Source organism: Dermacentor albipictus, chromosome 10 (assembly GCF_038994185.2).
Source record: "Dermacentor albipictus isolate Rhodes 1998 colony chromosome 10, USDA_Dalb.pri_finalv2, whole genome shotgun sequence".
Classification (NCBI taxonomy): domain Eukaryota; kingdom Metazoa; phylum Arthropoda; class Arachnida; order Ixodida; family Ixodidae; genus Dermacentor; species Dermacentor albipictus.
This window is the reverse complement of record NC_091830.1, coordinates 47,199,094-47,224,604: the sequence shown is the minus strand read 5'-3', so window position 1 is coordinate 47,224,604 and position 25,511 is coordinate 47,199,094. Positions and strand designations below refer to the sequence as shown.

At 48.2% G+C, this 25,511-nt stretch overlaps 1 protein-coding gene across 10 annotated transcripts; it reads left to right on the top strand.

Annotated features, from left to right (window-relative positions):
• Positions 1-1,411: 1,411 nt before the first annotated feature.
• On the top strand, positions 1,412-24,146 carry LOC139050916 (uncharacterized). 10 transcript variants are annotated; one of them, XR_011509137.1, is made up of 3 exons: positions 9,552-10,421; positions 23,535-23,659; positions 23,775-24,146. XR_011509137.1 is itself a non-coding variant. In XM_070527769.1 (2 exons), exons 1-2 carry the CDS (start codon positions 9,711-9,713, stop codon positions 12,438-12,440), a joined length of 357 nt encoding a protein of 118 aa, XP_070383870.1. In that variant the 5' UTR covers positions 9,552-9,710; the 3' UTR covers positions 12,441-13,408. The 10 variants fall into 10 exon arrangements, 1 of the variants encoding a protein (XP_070383870.1); XR_011509138.1 differs by lacking the exons at positions 23,535-23,659; positions 23,775-24,146 and adding exons at positions 11,982-12,262; positions 12,343-13,408; XR_011509140.1 differs by lacking the exon at positions 9,552-10,421 and adding an exon at positions 21,251-22,147 and having other exon boundaries at positions 23,538-23,659.
• The last annotated feature ends 1,365 nt before the right edge of the window (positions 24,147-25,511 follow it).

The following is a 25,511-nucleotide window of genomic DNA, read 5'->3' as shown; positions in this document are numbered from 1 at the left end:
GCTGTGGCCCAAGGCGTACCCGGTAAGAAGTCGTCTTTGGCATCGGCAATGTCGGAGGGTAGCGCGGTGATGACGTGCTGATACTTTGCTGTCTGTGAATTGATGCACCAGTGTTGAAAATGGGCTTCTACATGCATCATCCAAACTCGAGGATTCTTGGGCCAAAAGCTGGGAAGCTGAAGCTCTGCGGCGATGACAAGAGAAACGATCGTGGCGTCGTCTCTTTCAGCAGGAGTAGAACAGGTTTACCCATGGCTAGTGTTCGAAAAAGAGCGTCAATGTCGTGGGTCGCCCCTAGTTCGGAGCTAGGTTTGGTGGACGCAAGGAATTCACGATTTGACAGCTGGACAACGGAGAGTCGACTGGCTTTATTCAACAATAAAAACAGGTTTCCCGAGAGGCTGTGGTGGTGGCATAGTCCGACAGCCGCTTCGGTTACAAGAAAGAGCAAGGGGCAATGACTCTCACTGCGAGGCACGGCAAGGTGACGAATGGTTTGTGTAAGCTTATGTTTCTAAAGGCTTTAGATTTTAAAAGCTGGTATCGATCTAAAGCACCCAACGATTGCAGATTGAAAGTTCCACTGTCTAGTCGAGTTGCAGGAAATTAAGGGCTAAACAATGAAATCTTCCTGACCTCAGTAAGGAAGCCTTCATTGCGGTGAGGCCACCTTAGGTCACTCTGAGAGCTTCCTTACTGAGGGGCCCTCGATGGGGGCTTCCTTAGTGCTTCCTCAGCGTAAGGTAGCTCCGATGCTACCTTCATGGGTCCTTACGCCGCTCCTGGCCCTGAACGAGCGCTTCGCCTTCCTGTGTAGCCACGTGACGTTTGCTTGCTCACGCACGCTGTCGACCACCTGCTGAGAAACGCGAGCATGGTACTTCTTGACATCCATGTTTGTTCCAGTCACACGTGTGGCATGAAAGCGTTGCTAGGCGTTGCAAGACGCCGGCGTGCACGCGTTGCTAGAGCAGATCAAGTTTTGCACTGTAATATGGTATGTTTTACGCTTAGTAAACAAAACTAGAAGAAAGCGCCCACGCATCCACATCTTAGCTCATCAATTTAAGAATTGTGCAACGACACACTTTTTTATTGAATAGTGGTGTTCACGTAAAGTTTTTCAGAGTTCATCTCGAACCCAGACATGCGCAACCACTCCTTACGTGAGGACGGGCGAAGGGAGCTTTCAGAGTACGCTTGCATCGTCCATCGGTCCTTCGCTGTGAGGAGGCCTCACGTAAGCTTGGGAAGTGCTCGAAGGAAAGGATGTTTCATTGTTTGGGCCTAAGAAATACCTCACTTATCACAAGCTTACACAAAATAAAGAACGAAAATATCGCGCGGATAAGAAAAAGTACATCACTCAATTTTCTTACCGGATGTGGCCTCACTTCCACTTTGTTTTTTCCTTGCCGGAAGTGTCCCCTTGTCATATAGATGGCGCTAAGACCCATCGATCGCTGATCAACCACCACCTTCTGAACGCATTAGCCTTGCACCCAGTGTTTGTGCAATGGTTGACCACAAGCAGCACATCCCGTTACCAGCGTAAAAACTGCGGCTAAGCCTTGGGGTACTCTCAGAGTGGCCTCCTGAACGCAAGGTTTAGGGACGCCTGCCAGGGAAATTTCCGTTGAAGTCATGTCAGGGAGAGACTTGCGGGTGCTCAGCGGCTACCTGGAATGCCTGTCAACGAAGGAACTGTACCAGCTGGACTACGCCCACCTGTTTCAGTTTCTGCCACGCAATGGCTCTGCGCACATGACGTCCGCTCTCGCAGAGATCCTTAATAACCTGAAAGCTGCAAAACCGCACAGAAAACGCCTTTCGTATGTGGCCCGGCTTTACTGTCTGTTAATGCCATGCAACTGTTTCGGTCCGTGGCGCTTGTATCGCCTCAACGTTTTCGCAGTGCAGTTCAAGTTCTTCACCCTACACAGGCGCTTCGCGGCCGCGATGCATTATCCCGGTTCCGAAATGACGTTCGTGCCTAAGGTCTACCCGAACGGCCGCTCGGCGTGCATCGTAACCACAGAACCGAAGAGCGGGCTTCAAGAACATAGCGTCCTCTGTTTGTCCGTGTTCAACGGGCTGCCCTACGTCGCCGTATGGGCTGGAAGAACGGTAAATCTGGAACGGCTCAATTCTGCACTCGCGTCGGTGCTGCGAAACAATCCCCAACAATGCCTGGTTTCTACATACCCTACACTCGACGCTTCGCTTGCTGCGGCGCGTCGTCTCTTCGATATGGAAAGCAAGTATCCACCATTGAAGGACGTAAGCGCTGCTCTGGATCTTCTCGCCTACGTCTGACCCCAAGTAGTAGCCAACGTCTTGCAATACTTGTCTCCAAGCTCGTAAGGCAAGTATCATATAACTTTTAATGTGATATCTTTAAATTTTCTGTAGTTGTCGCTGCTGGGACGTGTTGTTTGAGGTTGGTTCTCGAAAGCGTTCATAGCTTAACCTCTCGGCACGGCTTTTGATCAACGCCCTTGGTCACACATTCTGTGGATGACTTTACACTTGCCGATGGGTTTGAAAATGTGCGCTTGAGCGCGAGGCTTAGTCGTGAGGATGTACTTGCGTTTTCGATATTCTCAGTTGGGCTGTAAGGAAAAGAAACGCCACAAGCTGGTCGAGTAACGCTTTTCGTTCGAATTTGTCTTAATATCAGTCAAAGAGACAGGCATTCACTGTTCTGAAAGAAACTTTCATTTGTTATCCCTTGCGGGAATCTTCTAATGGCCGCTTTTGGGGCACATGCGGAAGCTATCAATGCATGAGTTCGCAATACTTTTATTGCTATTTTTTGTTTCCTAGAAGCGAAAAGTAAGCTTGTAATGTATGCGCAATCGCAGCAAAGCGAGTTTCGCACATGCTCTTCATCAACTCTGATAAGAACACCACCAAGCTTCGTTCTCAGCAAGCACAAAATGACGTCAGGCATCGGCTGCAGCTTTCGAAGCAACAATGGCACGTGCATAAAATCATATAACAACTTCCCCAGTGGATCGGAGCCATTACTACGCACAGATTTATTTGCAAACATGCGATACCCCACATTTCATCTGAATTGTCGTGCTTGGAAACTCGTCTACGGTGAATTGCGTGACGTAGGCACCTCCTGCCGTACAATGCCAATTACTTTTGTTTGGTAACACCACAGAAGTTATTGTTAGTAACATCGAAGCCACGTGATGCATAGACCAGGTTGTATCACCCTCGCACATCCGTGAAAGGCAAGCGCACAAAATGTTAACCAATGTGGCCGGTTGCAGGCCCAAGCCGCGCGGGGCTTGAGCCTGCAGCCTGCAGTCTGCTCGATGACGATGACTTCGGCCTGCAGTCTGCTCGATGACGATTCGATGACGAGTTAGACGACAACGCGACGGTGACTGACTGCTGCTGGCAAACATGTGATCACAAGGGGCTCAGCATTATTTTGGTTATGTTGTTCGCGTTTCTACAGTCCCTGGCAAGAGATGGCTCATGCTTCAGCGCTGCCGATAGTGCTATAATAAAAGAAAGAAAAATGAAGGAGCACAAGCTTCAACTGCTCTGTTAAGTTTAAGACAAGTACCACGCGGTGTTGGTAAATTTTTATTGTTGTTTTAGTATAGGAGTGAAAAATTGCATATGGTATATGAGGTAACTTGCTTTATTTCGGTGCGAACTCAGTACGAACTCGGTTTGCGGATAAGGTAGTATGTGCTATTAGGGTGTCATTAGCATGTTCTTTCTCCCACTCTTATGAACCATACGCATTTGTGCGTGCTTTCCAAAAGACACTTCTGAATGCGGTTCTCGTTGTTGTGCTCTTGAACATGTCATTTACAAAATTGTCTTTTACGTCATGCCCCAAATTACTTAATTTTCACTCGAACATTTTTTTCTGCTCTGTGTAAGAGTAATCTTATTCTGAGTATTTGTTTTTCTCGTATTCTAGAAGACACGAAGTACACCAGGAGACGCGGAAGGCGGAAAAGGCTCTTTTATTACGCAACGAGTGCAATGCGTTTTTAACGTTAAAACATTCGCTCCATTTCGTTAATAGTAGCAACGGAGAGGCCTGCATTTGTACAGGACATAAACAGGAGAGCATCGCTGGTCGAAACATTGCAACGATTAAACTGAGGAGGGATACACGTGCCAACGATGCCTCGATAGCGTCACCGAAGATACGGACCTACTGAACATCCGTGACACTTTTGGCGATTCGTCGAGAGGATCGTCACTGCTCTTAGAGTAAAACACAAATAACCCGGCACCATATTTCGGCGGCTAAAATGTGGTGCTCCTTGAGTACATCATCACGTGCAGGCGACCGATTCCTTGCCGCTCGAGTGTCGACTGGCCGGCCGGTCAGCACTTTCTACAAGTGCGAAGCGACGAGATCAGCGAGATTATCGCTTTCGCACCAAGTGCACCGGAAGCGCAAGTTTCGTCGGGTGGGCCCTTTCCAACAACACCGCACAGCCCTCGCCACGATAACCTCGGTGCTAGCTCCCCGCCTTATCGGAGTTAACGGCTTCCAGTGAACTTCTTCAACGCCACCTAGATAGCACAAGGCCTTTTCACTCCGATCCATGACGTCATGTTACCTGGCCCGACTGCCATAGAATGTAATAGAAACGCTCCCGACCAGGCAACAGTGATTTCGACATCACCGCTTTCATCACGCCAGCCTTGTAAAGGGAAATTTGGGGCCAGGCAGCGTGACGTCATGGATCGGAGTAAACAGGCCTTGTGCTATCTAGGTGATGGTGACTTGGTGCCCATGCGCGACTCCTGCTGATCCCGTTGCTTTGCGTGGTTAGAAGGCACTGACCGGCCGGCCAGTCGCCGTTCGCGCGATACTGTTAAAGAATCGGTAGATTGTACGTTATCGTGCGTTCTATTGTCTTCATCAAGTCTTTGTTACGCTGTCTTATGAACGGCTTGCGGTCGAGTGCGCCGAAGAAATTTCCTTGTTATGAAATGTCGCGCTTTGAAAACGTACGGTGCTGAACCGCTAGGACTGAGCGAAATAAACTACTGTTATTCGCTATAAAAGAGCTACGTGTGTTCTGTTTTCATTCGGCTAGTAGGTCTTGCGTAGCAGCGTTGTGTGGCATTCCGATTGTCTCGACAGCTCTGGCTCGATATTAGTGCCAGGGCCAGAACAATTATAATTCTTCTAAATAGGAGTCTCACTTCCACAGCTTGTCGTTTACGAAGGTTTCGATTTTTGGCGCACGGATATTCAGTCGTGCTACGGACAATGTACGAGGGCCGTTTTTTTTTCAACCTCCGATCGCTCCGTGCAGGCGCTACGCGGGCAGCAGAAAGCGGACATGCGCTGTAGGCAACTGCGCAGCTCTCGCGCTACACACTCCGCCATTGTTGACATTCAGGCGTCAGTCGGCATTGTGCTACAGCCACGTAAACATGGCTGCCGTTATTGTTGCTCCCGCCAAGTGTGAATTGCGAAGTGTTATTCGTTTTCTACAGGCTGAAGGCCATGGTGCTGCAGAAATCCATCGGAGAATGAGTCGAGTGTATGGGGAAAACTTCATGAGTGATGGTGTTGTGCGTGAATGGTGTCGAAATTTTAAAGATGGACGTAATGATGTGCATGATGAAGGGGGCCAAGGACGCAAATCTGTTGTTTCAGATGACCCGGTTCACCGAGTTGACAGAATGGTTAAAGAAAACCGCAGATTCACCATTACTGCTTTATCTACGGAATTTCCAGAAGTTTCAAGGTCTGTTTTGTACTTTATTGTTACTGAACGGTTACGCTACAAAAAAAACTTTGTGCACGTTGGGTCCCAAAAATGTTGACGGACGGCCACAAAACTCGACGAATGGCGTCAGCATTGGAGTTCCCTGAGCGTTATCAGGATGAAGGAGACAACCCTTTGAAATCAGTCGTGACTGGTGATGAAACCTGGATTCAATACGACACACCGGAAACAAAACAACAATCACAACAATGGATGCATTCAAATTCACCAAACAAACCAAAGAAATTCAAAAAAACCTTCAACAACAGAAAGACCATGGCTACTGTGTTTTGGGATCAACAAGGTGTGTTGCTTGTGGAGTTTATGGAGCCCGGAACCACAATCACTGCAGCTGTTTATTGTGAAACTTTATGACGTTTGCGTAGAGCCATTCGGAACAAACGAAGAGGAAAGCTAACCGCTGGAGTTGTTCTGATCCATGACAATACCCGTCCACACACTGCTGGAGCAACTCAACGGCTTCTCGAACAATTTGGATGGGACATTTTCGATCATCCGCCATACAGTCCAGACTTAGCACCCTGTGACTTTCATCTTTTTCCTGGACTGAAGACGTGGCTTGGTGGGAAGCGCTTTCAAACCAATGGCGACCTTCAAACCAACGTCAAGGACTACTTGAATTCATTGGCGGCAACTTTTTTGAAGAGGGTATTGCAAAGCTTGTCCACAGATATGACAAATGCCTCAATCTCTTCGGTGATTATGTCGAAAAGTAACCGTAACTGTACTAATCTTTTGGTAATAAAATTATTGTTTTAGATGAACTTGTCTTTTATTTATAGCCTATCGGAGGTTGAAAAAAAAAACGGCCCTCGTAATATTGCAGCACATATCTGAAACCTGAAGCCTGCTTTTTATGTCTCTGCCTGGCGATAGCCACGCTTGCGTTCGGTATGTTAATTGCTATAGTTTGCGTAGAGTTATAACGTAGATACATATACAGTCACGAGCGAAATTATACGGACCATGGGATCGCGTGCCAAACTGCACCGTGGTGCCATCTCGCGTTGCGGCACCTGTTGCCTGTGACGCGAAAGTGGCGGGCGCTTGTACCTCCCGTAATTTATGCCGAGGTGTGGTGTTGCTTTCGTTGCTGCGGTTACAGGGATCGCTGACTAAAGGTTACCGAGGATCTGCCTGCTCTGCTCCATAACATTTGCGCTGGTGTTCCACTGAGAACACTACTACGAAAGACGCTCGCGTTCAGCCGCTTAATCTTACTTCTATTGACAAGGGCCCCGTCTGCCTTCTCCCGTCTTTTGATGAATCGCGCAGAATGCCTTTGGTCTTTCTGCGATGGCTTATTATTGGAAACTTTTCCTATTGGCATAGCTACGCAGTGATCCAGGAGAGAAAGGCCTCGAGGAAGATGAGAGTGTAATTAAGAATGATGAGACGGGATCCGAGATTGTAACTCGCCTCCACTTAAGCGCCAGCTTTTGCTTGAACCATAAGAGTGACCTGGACCCTTACGTAAACAGAAATAAGCTGTCAATTATGGCAATTGCTTCTGCACCTTGCTTGAAAACGTGAGGAAACGGGATGGTAATGAACAACAATGCCAGAGAAGCTTCAGAAGCCAATTGATGTTTATTAACGTCGCGTTGTCGCAGTGATGTTGCATCGTCTTGTCATGATTTCTTTAGGCGGCATTTTCTTCTCTTCGAGGTTTCGTTCCGGTTGCGTCATGTCGTCGCGTTGACGGCGGAGAATCTTCGGCATTTTGGTGAAGAGCAACCGCACCTCCATCGTTCGCTGTTTTTAGTTTTCTGCTGATAACGGCTAATGATCCGTCTTTGAGTAGGGCGAGTCTATCGGTGAGATATAGTTACCTGATCATGGTGAGCGGGGAGGTCATTTAGGTGTCCACCTCATTTCAGCTTGGTAGACCGAAATCTCCAGAGGTCGTTCACGTTGCTGGGGACACAGCGTGCTGTTTGTGAACCTTCATAGTCTCATATCACGATATGGGCACCGTCTGCAGACGTAGCCCGATTCTCCGCAGCGGTATCCCAGTGGGCGGTGGTCGGGGCAAGCCTAACTTCCATCGTCCTCGTTGCATCGCGCGGGCCCCGGACGGGCGTGCTGGCGGCAGCCATGGCTGGCGACGATACTACGGCATAACAGGACCCTGTCGCGGGAGCGATGGTTGACCTTCGTGGCGTACGTCGATGGCGCAATTCGTCGCATCCGGTTGCGGCGGTTCAGGATTTACACCGGGAACGCCCGGTGACCGCCGAAGCTCTTTTTTCCCCGGTGTTAGAAATCGAGCCTACCTGAGGCTGCAACTCGGGAAGCACTTCGCGCAGTTCTTCGCGGGCGATGGCCCTGATGGTTTCCAGGCGACCGTCTGAGCATAGTGCTTGGAATTCGTAATCCGGCGTAAACACTTGATGGTTACATTGCCTAGTGCGCATTTGCAACGTCTTATCGTTGGCCGCTTCTTCCGTCAAAAATTCTGAGGGCCTTCTTGGATGGGTCGTGAATGAATCCACAGAAGAGTTGCTGCTCTACGACCCTCATCAGAAAACAAACCTTGTTCTCTTCTGGCACGTTCAGGTCAGCGTGGCGGAACTGGCGAGACATCTCCTCCGTGAAGTTGGCAATTTTCTTATTCGGTAACTGTACGCAAGCTTCAAGCACGGCTTCTGCTCGTTATTTGCGCACGACGCTCGCGAGTTTCTGGTAGAAGCTGCTCCGAAATAGGCCGGACCGTCGATCCTCGAATAGCGTCCTGGCCCTGTCTTCCAAATGAAAAATTGACGGGCCGCAGCTTGTTTTTGCAGTTCTACTTGGCAAACGTAGCGGTCCTTTCGAATGCCTCCAGCCAGCTTTTCGGATCTTCAAGGAATGAGCCGACGATGGTAGGGGGCTCCCTGGGTTTTCGCACCACGATTGCTGCTGTGTATACCGGGATTGTCATTGTAGCTGCCGGCGGGGTCAAAATCTTGTCGGTATTCTAAGGAAGAGGTTCATAGTCTGGCGGCAGTCATTGGAGCCTTCCACTAGTTGGGTGGTCCGTTGCGATGTTGACGTTGTCATCACGACTTGGGTTTGCAGGCTGTGTCCGTTACACAACGAAGCACCTCATCCAGATGTGACGTCGTAGTGAAGTTGAAGAATACGTAAGTCCGCGGCACAAGGGCAAGTCATGACACCAGCCCTTTATTGGGCAAACTGGTGTCCACAAAATACCTAACATTCAAGCTCAAAGATAGCTCCGAGAAAAAATAGCGATCGTCCACATCTGATCAGCGGGTCAAGCGCTTCAGTTTTTATGCTTCACTAGTGGAAGGTCCCGACGTAATCACTGTTTCACGCGTGCCTTCCTTTAAATAATACACAATTCGTGCCGTGCATAAATTCGGACTACACATGTGTAAGTGACAACAGACAAGGAATAGAACCAGCGAAAACATTGGAGGAACTTCAGATAGAGAGAGGAGTGTCTTGCGTTGAGTAATATAATGTAACATTTATTAGCCCTTCGAAAGGCAGTCAACGGAATATGGCAAACAAGTACGTGTGTTAGTATTCATTCTGCTGCAACTTTTTTTTTCAAATATTCGTTATCAGGCTTACTTGAACAATCGCAGCATCACTTACCCATACTAGATAGTTGAAGAATGCGTGCGTCGTTTGGGGTGGCACTTCGCCCTTCCAAGCGGAACTGTGAATGTCAGTCGCTCCGGCGATACCGGTCATTGTTTTATCACGTCACCAGGGACCACGTGTCGCTTATTCAGATAACGGTGCAGCTGTGTATTCGCTTAGTTTTAGATCCTGGCGCTAGGCAAGACAACGCGCTTTCCCGCCCCAGTGCGTAGCTGTGGCCGACAGTCGTGGCACCGCTGTAGCCTCCGCTGGCATCCTTCCATTTTTCGCGGAGGCCAAGAGGCCGCTATTATACGCCCAGCTATGACGGAGAAAGACTTGGACACGCTGTGCTTACACCTCCACGAGCTGTCACTGAACGACCTGCAACGCCTTGAAGACGCCGGTTTGATTCCGTCTCTGCGGCTGGGAGACACTACGGAAGTGGAAGAGGCTGTCTGTGAGATACGCAGCGCACTGGAAGCCGTCGACTCGCAGGAAGGGCGGCTCCGACATTTGGCCTCGCTGTACTGCTGGCTGATGCCACTGAACAAGCTGCGCTCGTGGGCGCTGTTTTACATCGGTGAGGACCCGTCGCCCATCGCCGACTTCTCGATACATAGGCTGATAGCAACCGCAATGGCTGTTCCTGGTATGGATTTGACGTACGTGCCCAAATCTGGCTCGAACGACCGCTATGCCTGCATTATTGCCGCAGAGCCAGAATCTGATCCGCAAGAGCACACTGTTCTATGTTTGTACGCATGGAACGGACTGCCGTATTTAGCCTTGTCCACACTTGGAGATCTAAATGCGGAACGACTCACTTCTGTCCTTGAGTCCGTTCTGGGACCCCAGCCCGAAGACCTTCTACTTGGTGCTTACGCAGGCCTCGACAATGCGTTTTCTTCAGCTTGCCGTCACTTCGTCCGCGATCGTGGTTAGTTCCAGCTACTGGCGCCAGGCTACTAATAGTTTCTTTCGACGACTGCTGACCTGCACGGCTACAAAATCGTTGAAACTGGCCATGAAGTGGTAAGGTAAATTTTTATTTGGCTGTGCATATCCAGGGCAGCAAACAATATATGCATATATATATATATATATATATATATATATATATATCTATATATATATATATATATAATATGAGTGTTGAACGGCAACCTTAGTTGCGTTGTTGGCAAGACCACGTCAGGAAAATTTAACCGAAATGGGCCACTAATGTGTGCCCCCTAATCGATGCTTGTTGGCCATTAAAATTTAGTATCTTTTTCGCCAGAGTTTCTACCTGGCGTTAACTGCTATGAGGCAAGTAGTAGGCAAGGTTGCTTCGTCCCGTAGATCGTACAGCCTAACACGGACGTGCTGTCCCCCTAAAGAAGACGGCAAAGTGGCACCGTACTTTCGCACGTTTTGCGTCAAAGAGCTATGCCCGGAGGCAACTTTCTGCGACAGCAAAGCCAAAGCTACTAAGCCGAAGCACACGATCTTTCACAGTGCATCTGCATGTAGTCGACGAATGAAAGCAACTGAAAGCTACGTAGCACAAAACAAATCGCACCAATTAGAATTTAGAATTTTTACCTCACGATTGATTTCCTAACAAACCAAAATGTTGCCTACGAAAAGTGTTTCTATTATTTACGGTTCCTAGTTATGGCTTTCGGGTTTCTGCCTGGTTTTACTGGTATTGTAAACCAATTCAATTCAGTTATGGGGTTTTACGTGCCAAAGCCACTTTCTGATTATGAGGCACGCCGTAGTGGGGGACTCCGGAAATTTCGACCACCTGGGGTTCTTTAACGTGCACCTAAATCTAAGTACACGGGTGTTTTCGCATTTCGCCCCCATCGAAATGCGGCCGCCGTGGCCGGGATTCGATCCTGCAACCTCGTGCTCAGCAGCCTAAAACGGTATTGTAAACCGCCAAGAAAACCTTGGCAATAGTTAGTGTTTTCAGAGAAAAGCAGAAGCATCACACGTGCGAGCACGGGTGCCTTGCTTTGGCTGTGCGATCACAGAAAGTTATCGTCGGGTATAGCTGGCTCTGCAACGCGCAAATAATTAGTGCAATAGTGGTCTGGTGAAGAAATACCTTGAAAACAAGATGGTGGCCATATTAAAAGCGCAGGCATGGTGCGCTCGACGTCAGAGATCTGATATCTGTGTTGTGAAATGATTGTGTGCGAAAGAGCGTTATTTTTTTGTTGTTGTTGTTCGCTTTCGCTAAGTCGGAATTTGCAACGCTTTTTGCTGCTGCTGCTGCAGGCTGCCGGGTTGATAATCTCGCGTGTGGTATATTCCGTAGAGCACTTCCTGCGTGAGACAGGAATTATTTCTACTACGACCGAGGGCGTCGACTGTGCTGGCTGTGACGTGGCGTGACGTTCAGCTGTAAAGGGTGCACTTTTAGTGGGCGTATAACGTAACGGCATGGCGCGTCGGTGGGCATGCGGGTTTGCGTTGCACTAATCAGGGGCCTTTGTGTGAAGCAAATGGGAAATATCGACCGTCATGTGCTATGGTTCCCGTTTACTCTCGCGTCTCAGCTTGGCGGTTACTAATCAGTTCTGACATGATTTTTCTCTACAGCTGCATCGAGATGTGACGGGAAACTCGTTTTTGTTTCGGAGCTGCTCCCACTCGCGCTACCTGATAGTGCTGAATTCCGTTCTCACGTAATCTTCAGTTTCCTTCGTAGCACCGTTTCTACCCGCCAGAGTTGATATGAATCCCAAGACGGCGTAGACTTAACCGCTTTTTTTAATGAGCCTTTCATGAGATTAAAAAGCTTATTCCCGAGGCATGTAAAAGCGGCCGCCAGCATGGCGCTGTGCCATCCACTTGAGGCGCGATCCTGAAAGAGCATTCTGGTAAGTACCAACTTCACTTCTCAACATCGTACAAGTATTCACCGGCAGCAAAGACCGTTTTCTCTGCTTCGTTCACGCAGGACAAAGCGGACTCTACCCTACACGTATGCCAAGCAAGAAACCGGCCATGTGTCCAGTAGTGACACGGTGGCAGCCACCGATGGACACTCGCATCTAAAACAGTTCTGGAAGCATTTCCGGGCTTCTGCGATGACAGATGAAGATGTAGAAACGCTATGCTGCCTTTTTCACCAACTCCGAAGTGAGCAACTAGCGTATCTGGACACTGTGGCGCTGGAGTGGTTTCCGCGAGTAACAACGTCCCGTCAGGTCGAAGCCGTCGACGCCATCCGAAGCTGCCTGCGATCCCGCCCCTACCCACGGCCGCGTCTGGAGCGCGTGGCCTTTCTGTACTGTTGGCTCGTGCCTTGTGGAATTTTGCGTCCGTGGATATTGCATCGCATTAATGTCCCCGTACAAATGATCAAACCCCTCACTGTTTTTGCCGAGTTGTCGAGACACTTGCAGCCTGAGGCAACACGGACACATGCGGTTATGCTGACGACGGTATCTCTATATTTCAACATTCCCACGACAGAAGATGGGTTTACGACAGTCTAACACAGGATAGTGTGCTTTTGCATGTGGCGCCGTCTGCCCGTTCTGACCATACACGCTTCGGGAGCGATAGTCCATAAAGAATTCTTCAGGGCCGCCCTCAGCGCGCTTCTAGTCGATCCCGACAAGTATGTGCTCGGCTATTACGGTGACTTCAATTCGGCGCATTCAGAGGCCATTAAAACTTTGGTGGCTTCAGAACATGGGGGGGTCACATGTTTAACGTATAATGTATACGAGAAGCACGTTAAGTGCCCGCAGATCAGGAGAGCAGCGCGAAGGCCTAGCATAGTTTATTTTTGTTCCTGAAACACGTATGCGAGGCTTGCATGCAAGGCATGCGGTACGTGGTTGTGCAATATCATGGTTAACTAGTCGCCAGATCAACTTTAACAAATACTGGAAGTGTCCTAATAGCACATTTACCGTCTGCGTGCAGTCCTTTCATTATCTGCGATACATTTATCAGTGATGGAAACAGTGCAATTATTTTGGGGTGACATAAAAACTGTTTACAGCGCAAACACATGCAACCACAAAGTATAAGGGACAGGACACAAGCGCTGACTGTCAACTAACTTTTATTAACGGAAGACGGGTACCTTATATAAGGGGAAAGGTAGAAGTGAAGGGGGAAGGGAGTGATACAATCGGGGAAAATGACGATGCGCATCGATGAACGAACGTGCCAACAGTCAAGGCATTCAGGCGCGAAGAAACAAGAAAACGAAAAAACTAAAACACTAGCAAAAGGCGAGGGATACTAAGATGCAACGAAATCAGTAAGCAGCCACTCCCAAAAAATGAAGCTCTGCCGCAAAAAGCGATACAGAAGGGGTGCTTACGCACTTGCTGCCATATTTACTGATTTCATTGTATCTCGGTATCCCTCGCCTTTTGCTAGTGTTTGTCTAGTTTTTTCGTTTTCTTGTTTCTTCGCGCCTGAATGCCTTGACTGCTGGCACGTTCGTTCATCGATGCGTATCGTCATTTTCCCCGATTGTATCACTCCCTTCCCCCTTCACTTCTGCCTTTCCCCTTATATAAGGTACCCGTCTTCCGTTAATAAAAGTTAGTTGACAGTCAGCGCTTGTGTCCTGTCCCTTATACTTTGTGGTTGCATGTGTTTGCGCTGTAAACAGTTTTTATTTCAAGTATGCAGCAACTCGCCCAGAAAGAAGTTTTAGTGTATTTTGGGATGATTCTGCAGATTTGGCTGTGCACATGATGAATGTCTCATACGACTGGTTTGACATGGCAGGAAGAAATCCTTTGTTCGCAATCGCAATGCACGTTCTTATGTACATAAAGTTTTAGTCCGTAAAAACATTTTTTTATTGTGCAGCGCCTGCAGAATTGCTCCCACTAGAAGTAAACTATCATGCCTACGAATGTTTAAACATTTATTTTTTAATGTCTTTTCGCCAAAATGCTTTAATCTGAAATACATTTCCAGAGAGCTTCGACCGAAAATACCCTTGAGGGCATTGTGTGGCGCTGTGATCCTGGTGGCCAACAGGAGCGGACGTGGTCATCCACAGTGACTTCAGTGAATAAAACGCCGACTTGTACGTTTGTTTCCTGTGCGTTGAAATCTTCACTGTTTGTCTCTTAATAGGGCCATCCAACTAGAACCCTCAATAATTATGACGCTAATTGGCCCTGATCTTCACAATTACAGGTCCTACCCTGCTACAGATCTTTTAATATTTTAAGCGGTATAACTATTATGAGTAAGTTGAACACATCTTAAGTTTTATTGAAGAAATGATACCGATGAATTTGTGAATAGTTTAATTTCTTGGTAACAACACGTTCAGTGCGATGCCTGATCTGACTGATAAGCACGCTGGAAATGCTCCTGAGAAAGACGACGAAATATTGCTTTTGTAGCAAGCGAGTTACGTCATTCCTAAGGCAGCGATATAGTCAAGAGTTTCCATCAAGTTGGGTACACTTCGTAGAGGAGCTTCCATAGAAGCCCATATGTTCAACACATGGGCGGCTCGTCGGCAGTTCATTGGGCATAACGCCATATGCTTGATAAGGTAACACTTCCGGCGAAAGAAAAAAAAATGACCTAATTTAGGTTAGAAACGGACTTGAAGTCCTTAGTGTTGTTCATGTGCGAAATTTGTTTTGATGGCCTGTCATTGGAGTCATGTTTCCAAATTACCAGCGATACAAGTCGATGGGCGTTTCAAGCTCTAAATGAGGAAAGCAATACAACGAAACGTCAGCCGTACAGCCGTCAAAATCGCACCCATTCGCACATGTATTTACAGGCCGAAGAAAGCTTCGGGTGCTGAGTGCTGGTTGCGTCGATAGGGTATGCAGGCCCGTCGGCCAGAACAGCCACACGGAGGCAGTGAAACTAAAAAAATCACATAACGGTCGTAACCTAGAAGCCTATATGTTCGGTCATAGAAGCCTATATGTTCAAAACATTGGCAGCTCGTGGGCGGTTTATTGGGCATAGCGCCAGCTAATCGATTTGGCAACACTTCCGGCGAAAGAAAGAAAACGACTTGATTTTGATTAGAAACAGAAGTGACGTCATTAGTGTTCTTGAACGCGCGAAATTTGTTTGGATAGCCTGTCATTGGAGCCACGTTTCCAAACTACCCGCGAAACAACTCGATGGACGTTTCGAGATCTGAATGTGGCAAGCGACACAACAAAACGTCAGCCGTACAGCCGTCAAAATCACGCCCATTCACGGAACATTTATTTGCAGGCAGAAGAAAGCCTCGGGTGTTGAGTACTGGTCGCATCGTCAGAGGATGCAGGCCCATCGGCAAGCACAGCCACAGGAAGGCAGCCAAACTAAAGAATCGCATGACGGTCGTAAGCCGGTATATTTGGCTTAACACGATGAAAAGACGAATGACACCTCACAAGCAACGCGACACCAGGATTCACGCAAATGTGAACAAGGCAATGTGAACACACCCGCCATCGTGGTGTGGCAGATATGGGGTTGCGCTTCTAAGCTAGAGGTAGCTTCGAATCCCGGCCGCGACAGCCCCATTTTGCTGAAGGTGAAATGAAGAAGTGGGCGTGTACCCTACATTATGTGCCTGTTAAGAAACACCAGTCTGTCAAAATTATTCGGCGACCTTCACTACGGCGTGCCTCATAGGCAAATTGTAGTTTTGCAGCGTGAAACCCCAGAATTTAATTCAAGGGAACACATCGTGTCATGGCGTCGTATAGTTGCTGGCGAACAATACGTGACCGCGCGCTCCTTCCAACAGCTTCCTGGCATTGCATTCAATAGCGCCGTGACGGACCCCCTCAGTAGCGGGTGCTCAAAAGAAGGCATTTGTTAATGGTAAAGTAAAAGAGAGTTGTCTTTGCATTCCTCGCCACGCATATGTAACTTTGATTAAGAATTTTTTTCTCATGAATAAACTGAAGCTTCGGCTGTTGTTCATTGAAAACGGTTTCTCTTTCTGAACGTTCCCTCATCTCGTAGTCGCGCCTCCATCGCTGATCCCACAACCACCCTTGCTGATGCTGGTGAAAATTGCTTCCAGACCACTTTCCGTCCGAAGCTTCGTGTCCCATTCAAGGTCGATGCAGGTAGGGTTCGGGCGAAAAGCGGTTCAGAACAAATTGTTAGCGACATGAGTAAGGGTGGCAATTGTAGCAGTGGTTGAAACGCGACTGCGTGAAGAGGGAACAAACACAGGGAAGAAAACACCTAGGTCCTTAATTTAAACGAGGCACAGTTTGATTCCTTCAACGAAAATAAAGTGCCCAATCAATTTTACTTACGCGTGGCAAGAAAAGCAAGGACAACTCTATTTTACTTCATCATCATCAATAAATACCTTTTTTCCATGCCACCCCAGGAAGACACCGCTACTACATTAAATGCGGAGCCGCTCTCGAGGTGCTCAGAAAGGCGCATTCGTGCGTTTCACATGTTAAAATGCGTTCCCCGCACACGCTGTTTCTTGTTAATACGAACGGCAGCCTTGATTGCCGAGATTCAATGCCAGATGTTCACAATTCGTGGACGTTGCGTGAACATATATTTTCGCTTTGGGACAAAACATAGCTGACAGCAAAAAGCATTGGGCCTCCTGTCGTGAAAGGTGATTTATGTGAATGAATGGGAAATCCTGAAAAGGCGCCTAACCACTTTTTGTCGAAATCGACAAATACATTTTGGGGTAATATTGACAATTTCGGAAATCTTCTGCCGCAAAAAAGTACTCTATAATGTGCGAGCGACTCAAAGCATTGATTTTTTCTGTATCTTGCGCGATAGGGAAGCTTGTTGAATCTTTCTCTGTTCCGTTACCTAGTTGCTGAATAATAGCCAGTTTTCTGTTATTGTGCAGTTAAAATTTAATGGGAGAAATCATGTAAAAGTGAAGGCATATTATTCATCACAAGTTATTTCCTTTTTCTTTTGTATTCTCTCGCCATTTCAAGACGCTTTCTTTACGTGCCGCTGATCCTGCTAACGAAATGTTGCTGGTGTCGTATCACTTACGCCGGCAATGAATTTTAGAGAAAGTAGCAAGGCAAGCTTGTCATTGGGGGGGGGGGGGGGGGGGTATATGGCTACGAAGATAGGCTTTTTTGGAAGTGATGCGTGTTGTAAACTGTATAACCTGTAGTAGTCCAAAGCAGGCCCACAAGTCAGCAAGATGAAATACTAGAGGTGATGCCGGTACGGAACAACAATAAGGATTTGACCACTGAATAGGGAAATTGAAATCAACCAACAGAGAGATGACAGCCCTTGGAAATGTTTCAGTGCTTTCGCTTAAGCTGTCGGGTCATATCACGACGTTCGCAGGCGCCTGCCAGGCACCTTCGATATAACTTCCCCACTAGCTGTCCCTTCCATTTCTCTATTGAAATTCTACGAAGGCAAATTATGTGGCACCGAGCTATTGTAGGGCTAGCGGCAAAGATTTGCTTGAGGGCAAGCTTACGGCCTCAAGTGCGGCCGAAATTGAAAGGCAGATTAAGGAAGCTTAGCTCGCAGCAAGCTTTTGTCCCAGTGCACCTGCGTGGTGCGAGTCGACTTTCAATACGTTACACGTAAACCAAGCACCCCAAAATAGTTCAAGGCACCCGACGATGTCTTATTACTATCATCCAGAGCAAGGAGAAAGAACCGTGCCAGAAAAGGACGCGTTTGTTTATCGTGCGCGCCGGACGACATCGTTGAGCCTCAAATGATTTCAAAGGAAAATCGCTAATATTTATCTTCCGAGGGCAGTCTTCATTGCAGTGTTATAGCATTTGTAGTATCCAGGCACGCAAGAGTCGACCGAAGCGGATATTTGTTTCTTTTTCAACGTGGACCGAGAGTCACGACGTTTGCAGCCGTTCTCACTCATTCGTGGCTGCGACTTCAGAACATAGGATTTTCACCTGCACGTCCCCTAGTGAAAAAGCATGTCCGGTTCGAATCAGCAGCGAAGGAGGCTATGCTGAGTGAAGGGTTCCACAAAACAATGTCTCGCGAAAAGCAAGCATCGTGAAGAAAAAAATTGGGCAGAGACTTAAGACTTCTTACGTGTGCGAATGCGAAAGCTTACACCGCTTCTAGACCTCGGAACGTCATCGACGCGCTCATTTTATACACTCACGATGTGGTAGCTGTTGCTCTGCACCGTCACGTGTGCCGCACAGTGACACACGCAGAGGTCAGGGAGGGCTGCAACGTGGCTTGTGCAATAACGCACGCACTAGGCACACATTTAGTCAGGCAGAACCGTGGAACAAATGTGGGTTCAAGGAAGCGTGCTCCTCTCTCACCGCGAAGGCCCGGGTTCCATTCCCTTCCACACTGAAATCTTCTAAATATTCTTCTTAAAGTCACTAACCTACTTTGTAATAAATGAAGGCGTCAGGCAGGGAGATACAATCTCTCCAATGCTATTCACAGCGTGTTTACAGGAGGTATTCAGAGAACTGGATTGGGAAGAATTGGGGATAAGAGTTAATGGAGACTACCTTAGTAACTTGCTGAGCTGAGACCGCCGTTCGAGCCTGTTTCCATGAAGTTGATGGGAAGCTTCCAAGTAGGGTGAAGAAAGAACCAATGATCATGTGCGAAAGAGCTTGACTAATGAAAAGCTTGTTGCAGCTATCAAAAAGAAAGGTGGACAGAACCTTCAAGCTTTTTCTTGGCTAAAACGCTGAAGCCAGACTGTCCGTTCACAGTGATTGTGCCAGAACGAGGTGCTTGGCAGAAGTCCCTTCCTAGCTACCTGCAGAAATGCATTGGTCTAGTCGAGGTAACCGACCATTTCTTAGTTCGTAGCTCAGCAGCTGTATCTGAGTACTGGATCTCCCTCAGCACCACCGGGATGTTAGTCTTCTCCGTCGATGTGAAGAGTATCTTTGTTACTCGTTGCCCTACTCACTTCTTGAAGTCGTCAACGAAGACACTGAGCCATATGGGGACGTGCGTCTCCAAAATGAAGTGCTGAACAAGTGTACACAGGTTTCTCGACTTGCTAGTGTTATACCTGCACTCCACGGTGGTGCAGTTCCCACGGAAGACTTTCCTCCAAAACGAAGGAGTGGGCAATGGCTCACGTCTTGTATACCCGTAGTGAGTGACCTGTTCCTAGCCCGCTACAACCGTGAAATCGAAAGGAACCTCCGATCGGTCCATGCGAAGGTGTTCACGTACGTCCAGGACCACCTTCCCTTCATGGAGGCAAACGAAGATGATCTTGCTTCAGTAGCAAAAGTTGCCTACAAAAGAATTGTAGATAATATAAATGATATCGCGCTCAGAAAGGAGCTGACAGAGGACAACACTTTGCGATTTCTGGACTTTCTCCTACTGTTCAAGAAATAACATGTATGCTGGAGGTATGCACCTCGCTGCGCAGAGAGCTTCCTGCCTTTTTCGTCGGGTCAATCAATGTTAGTGAAGAGGGGAATCGCAAAAGGCGCGTTCCGTAACGCACTGCAATGATCGTGTATACACGAGATTAAAATGGCCTCTGAAGACCAGGCACAGCAGCTTTGCGGGCTGGTTTTCCGAGCGTCCTCCTACATATTGCGGAAGACATATTAGAGGAAATAAACCAAAGGAAGAAGCCACGCAAAACCGATATCAATACCTCAAAAGTGCTGTCATTCCCTATGTGCACGGGGTGTCCCATCGATTGAAGCAGGCCGCGGCAAGGGCGGGTGCTTTGGTTGTTTATTCGGACCCATGCAACCTAACGGCCTTATGCCGAAGGGTCCGAGAGGGGCCGCCCAAAGCTTAGATGACCCCCTCCCCCACAAGAAAAATAAAGGTTGCGACAAGGAGTTTGAGGAGCCCTTCACCAGATGCATCGCTGGAATAGTTTATGAAATACCTGTGAAGTACGGGCGCTCCTACGTAGGACAAGCGAGACGCTGCATCGCGATCGCCTCCAGTAACACGCCAACAAGATAAAACAAAAATACAGCAGCAATCCTGCTCTGTATTGCAGGTCGTGTAAATGCATCCGCTGTTTTAGAAAAGTCACTCGCATCCAAAAGCATACACGTGTTTCGATACATTTGCCACCGACGTGGTCCTACATGCATCAGTTTACCATCCATCCACTTGTTAGAGAAGGAAATCGCGTATCTGCAAATTTCACGCATATACGCCTACCTGCGATCTGAAGTCATTCTTCTGATTTTTTTCATGCCATTTATGTTTCGAATCTTGCTTCTCTGCTTGTATATTTCGCGCTCGAACAAAAAACGTAGTTGGTGGAAGTCAGCGCCTGTGTCGTGTGCCTCTTTTTTTCTGTCCCGTTTTTTGGCAATTTGCTAAAATAAGCTATGCCTGAGACGCTTTTTGAAAGTTTCGGATTCACCGATACATCCAGCCTGACAGTCTTCTTTATCTTGTAGACAACTAGTTCTGTGGTTTTAATGGCATGCTAGAACGGTTGCGGCAAGTCCACGGAGCTCATTAAGACACATCCGCAGGTTGAATGAATTAATTTTCAACACTTTAACTGAGGGGATATGCCACATGGGCTGGTGTATATGGTGCTTTCTGCTTTCTTGCAGCGCAAGCAGAATGTTAGGAACACCGAAAGGCAAATTAAAAAAGCAGATAGTCATACATTTCAGCAACATATTTACTTACAGTTTTCGCACGTGCGCTTAGTATCTTCAAAGGATCATAAGACACGTGTACATTGCTGGGCAAATGTCACCGAAACCTGGGAAACCATGCACAGACATTTTGTGGCTACACAGATTATTTAGAATGCTGTCCGTTCAACGCAAACAGAGATAATCCAGCTCTGTTATTGATAGAGAAATTGGTGGCTTACTGGCGCATGCGCCTGAATTTCGGTGCGATAACACGGGGCGGTCTTCGCGTGGTCGTCCCCCTAATAGAAGCGGCTCCGATTTCGTTTAGTTCAAGAAAGGTTTGACGGATGCGGAAGGGACAAGTGCACGCCACCAAAGCCCGAGCCAAGTGACAGTGAGGAACGGCGGCCGAGCCAGGTGATATCGAACGAGTTACCGGCCGACGCAGTGTAGCGGAAGTCTCACCTCAAGATGTTTTCATCTTCCGCGATGAGTGACACAGACGTGGCCGTGCTGATCCATTTGCTTCTCGGCATGTCTGACGAAGACTTGCGCTCTCTGCATGGAAGCAGTATGTGGTGGCTACCGGATCTTTCCACTGCTTCGAAGATGGATGTTATCAACGCCATCCACGATTCACTGCAAATGTTTTGTCCCGTGGACAGGCGTGTCTTCTGCATCGCCCAGCTTTATTGCTGCCTCGCAGAGCGGGAACTTATCCGCTGCTGGCATTGGTATTCCCTGCGCCCCTGTGCCGCACTGCTGACCGCTGATTTCAAACTGCATGAGCGTCTGGCGTCCGCCCTGGATTACCCCGGAGGCCACACACTGCACGCGACGACTGAGCGCGACGAAGCCATCTACGCTTGCATTATGACCACGAATCCGAGACGCGCTACAAGGGAGCACGAGATCATCTGCTTGTGCGTGCCGCGTTCACTGCCCTACCTCTTCGCCAGTATGCCGCTGCAAGACGAGAGCCGCTTCAATGTAGCTCTCGAGTCTGTATTGCAAATAAGTGTCAAAAGCATCTACGCCGGTTATAGCATCCAGCTGCGTGATGTATTTGACAGTGCCCGAGTGGCTTGTATGGTGCTGGCACCGGCACAAACCGACGCAGAAAAGCGTCGTGAAAGTGGTTTCTGACCTCGAAGTACTCCGATAGACGTGAGCTGACAGTTGCCAACGAACACGGTGAGTGCTCTCGTAAGAAACGTCTTTTTGCTACACTTCAGAAGCTTCCAGGTGTTACAGCAGTAAGAGTCGCGAAATGGCTCAGCTCAGTGGCCTACTAAGAGTAAGACACCCTGCAGCACTGGAAGTGGCCGCACCACTGGTGTAATGTTGAGCAAACGTAGTGCGATGTGAGCAGGCCTGCGCCATGCTAGGGGTTCTTCGAAGGTGGACGGGTGTTTCTGTAATAGCTTGTTTGCGCGTCATGCCAGCAGCGGACATGGTGAACCACCATAAGCGATGAACCAATTAGGGTTAACACGTGATCCTATGGCCCCGCTACGCGAAGGGTTGCAGAAGACAGCATGGCTGTTCATAAATCCATGCCTGCGTAGATTTGGCAATGCCTGGATTCGTGGCCTCGTTTCATCTTCTACAGAGATTGGGGGGGGGGGGGTGCCAAATCTGTGTCACAGTTACGAAAAGAAGTTGCGGGACGCTGTAAGAAAGCAAGAAAAGCTTCATATTTACTATCCAGATTTTCTTTTTTTGCCATCAACGAATGGTCGATGCTTAACGTTGACTCAACCCTTCCTAATCATTGCATCGCCATAGGCCATGAACACTCTATCTTTTTCGTAATTTCTTGAGCGGTGAAAAACGATGACAAAGCTTCGAAGACACCCCACGGCGGCTACACTTGCTTCGGTGTTTCAAAGAATATTTCGCCAAGATCTTTGTATCTGTTCAGACAGGTCTTTTCTTGCGTTTGGTCTCTCTGTAGGATTGATAATTTCTTGGTAACATTCTTGAGAACAGGAGTGCCACTGTACGCAAGATCCTAGCTACGAGGTACTCATTCAAATCCGCTTCCCTTTCCTTATTGCACAGAAAACCCAATACGATAGCAGCTGCATTAACGGAAAGAATTTGTTTGGGGCGATTTGAATAGGGCATCTCGACATCATGAAATAGTTTTTGACATAATACTCAAAAATGTGTACATATTGATCTAAGGTCGATAAATCATTTTGCTAGGCAAAAACCTCTATTCTTTCCTTTCTTTAGGACTTCGGTCACAGTAACCTGACGTAACCGGCGTTTTTGTTTTGTTTGTCTGGTGTGTCAGCTAACTGGTAAGAAGCCTTAAGGTTTAGAAAAATGTAAGCATGATCCACACCCCTTTCTCGAAGAACACTTCGTGCCGCAAACAACGACATGGGCTATAAACAGGCACTATGTGTATAATTATTTCTGTGACATTTTTTCACGCATTCTATCTAGAAATTTCCACATTCGTTTTTGGCATTTTCCGACACGTGGGCGTGGTACACTAAAGATAGTCGATATTTCTTTGTTCCCTCTTGCTCAACTTTTTGTTCATTCGAGTTTTAACGTGTTCTTACAGCAGCATGGCTCGTGCAACACATGAGGATGAACGAAAAGGAATTTCTTGTGCAAAGACTGCGACGAGATCTTGCACCGAAACTGGACATGTGCAACCCTATACGACAAGTGCACAAGATCTGCTTGGTATGTCCCACATGCTGACGGCGACGTTAGAAAAAGCGCCTGTGGAGCAGGTCGGGGAGGCGTTATTACACAGATAAAGTGGCGCTCCAGTCGAAGTGAATGCACCGTTCTGTAGTTTCAGGTGGAAAAATGACCCTTACCAACATGCCGTCCTGCCAGTCAACATGAGCCCTCCAATTTTTGTCATGACTTCTCAGTGTGTGTGTTGTATCCATGACGTGGTTGTAACGTTTAACGACCAAAAACTTGTTAAGTTGTTTATTTTATTAGAACTTTAGCTCATTACTAGCTGCTCACGTCAACGATCCCAAGCGTGTTAGCGCTAGTGACCCTGGAAGAAAAGTCAGGTCTCTTATTTAGATTAGCCTTCATCGTTTCACTCAATTAGTGATTGGAGCAACTGGAAACCATTTCTTTCAACTTCACGTAGATGGGCGGGTTAACATAGCAACATTTCCTACAACATGTTAGCTAAACAACGTCTAGAGCCATTAGAATTGATAATTGCAGAGCTTAAACGCGAAAATGCGCTCCTTAGAGAGGAGAATATCAAATTGAAAGGCGAGGCTCCACAACCGCAGCAACCATCGCAACGTCAAACGACGATGCCGCCGACCTCAGCGCCTCGATCACCGACTCCATCACGGCCTGAGCCGGCCGGGATGGACACGGACAACGAGGGCAGCTCGAGGGAGACGGCGGATGAACGCGATGATCGACCAGTTACCGCGAAAAGGATCGCACTAGATCCCGCAAGACCCGACAGCAAACAGGGATGAGGCCGTTATGAGAAACTACAGAAACGTGTGGACAATATTGAGAAAAGCCTCGAGGAGCGTTTTACAACACAGACGGCTCTTATGAACGAAATGTTCAATACCGCGCTAGCTAAGCTCTCTGACCAAATAACACAAATGTTCGCCGCGCACTTGGTGCGCATAGACGACATAGAAACGAGGCTGTCGCCAGCTGCAGGCAGACCAATCAGAACAATGAGCAAGCCATACGTTAGACAGCAACAACACAATCAGCAGCAGCAAAACACGCTCACAGACGTAGAGACGCAACCGCAGCTGCAACCGCAGCAGCAACCAAGTCGCCTCGATAGTGACGGGTTAAATTAAATACAGGCATCACCATGGCTACACACGCAACGAAGCACACTAACACTGGGAAACAACAATACACAATCTGGCAGTGGAACTGCCGGGGCTACAGGAGGAAGCGGGGGAATCTCCAGCAATTCATACGCAGCCGCGAGACAAAACCAGACGTGATCCTTTTACAGGAGACAAACCATCCGGTTAAACTAGCTGGCTACAAAGCCATAGACGCGACCGCGACGGAGAGCAGGCAAAGAAGGAAACGGGCTACACCCCGCGTGGCGGGCGGCGCTGGGCCGGGGGCGATGGTGCCGCGCCGGCCGTCTCCCCCGCCACGCCCGTTGCCGGTCGCCGCCGTGCTCGTTCGGCGTAATGTCACTGTGGCGCAGCGAGAACTTGCCTGCGTAAATATCCCTCACGTGTTCGTAGAATTGATCCCTAAGAGCGGCCGAGGACTATTCGTCCTTAACGTGTATAGTAAACCCACACTGCAGCACAGATTCGGGGACCTACTGCGGGCCGCGCGCGCGGCTTCCGGCGGCGAGCCTCTACTTGTTGCGGGCGACTTTAACGCGCCCCACGGAGCCTGGGGCTACACCCGAGAAACACCCAAGGGCAAACACCTTTGGGAAGACTCGCAAGACCAAAGGCTTGCACTGATCGCGAATCCCGCCGATCCTACACGCAGAGGGAACAGCGTGAGTGCCGATACGTTACCAGACCTTGCGTTTGTTTCAAATGTAACAACA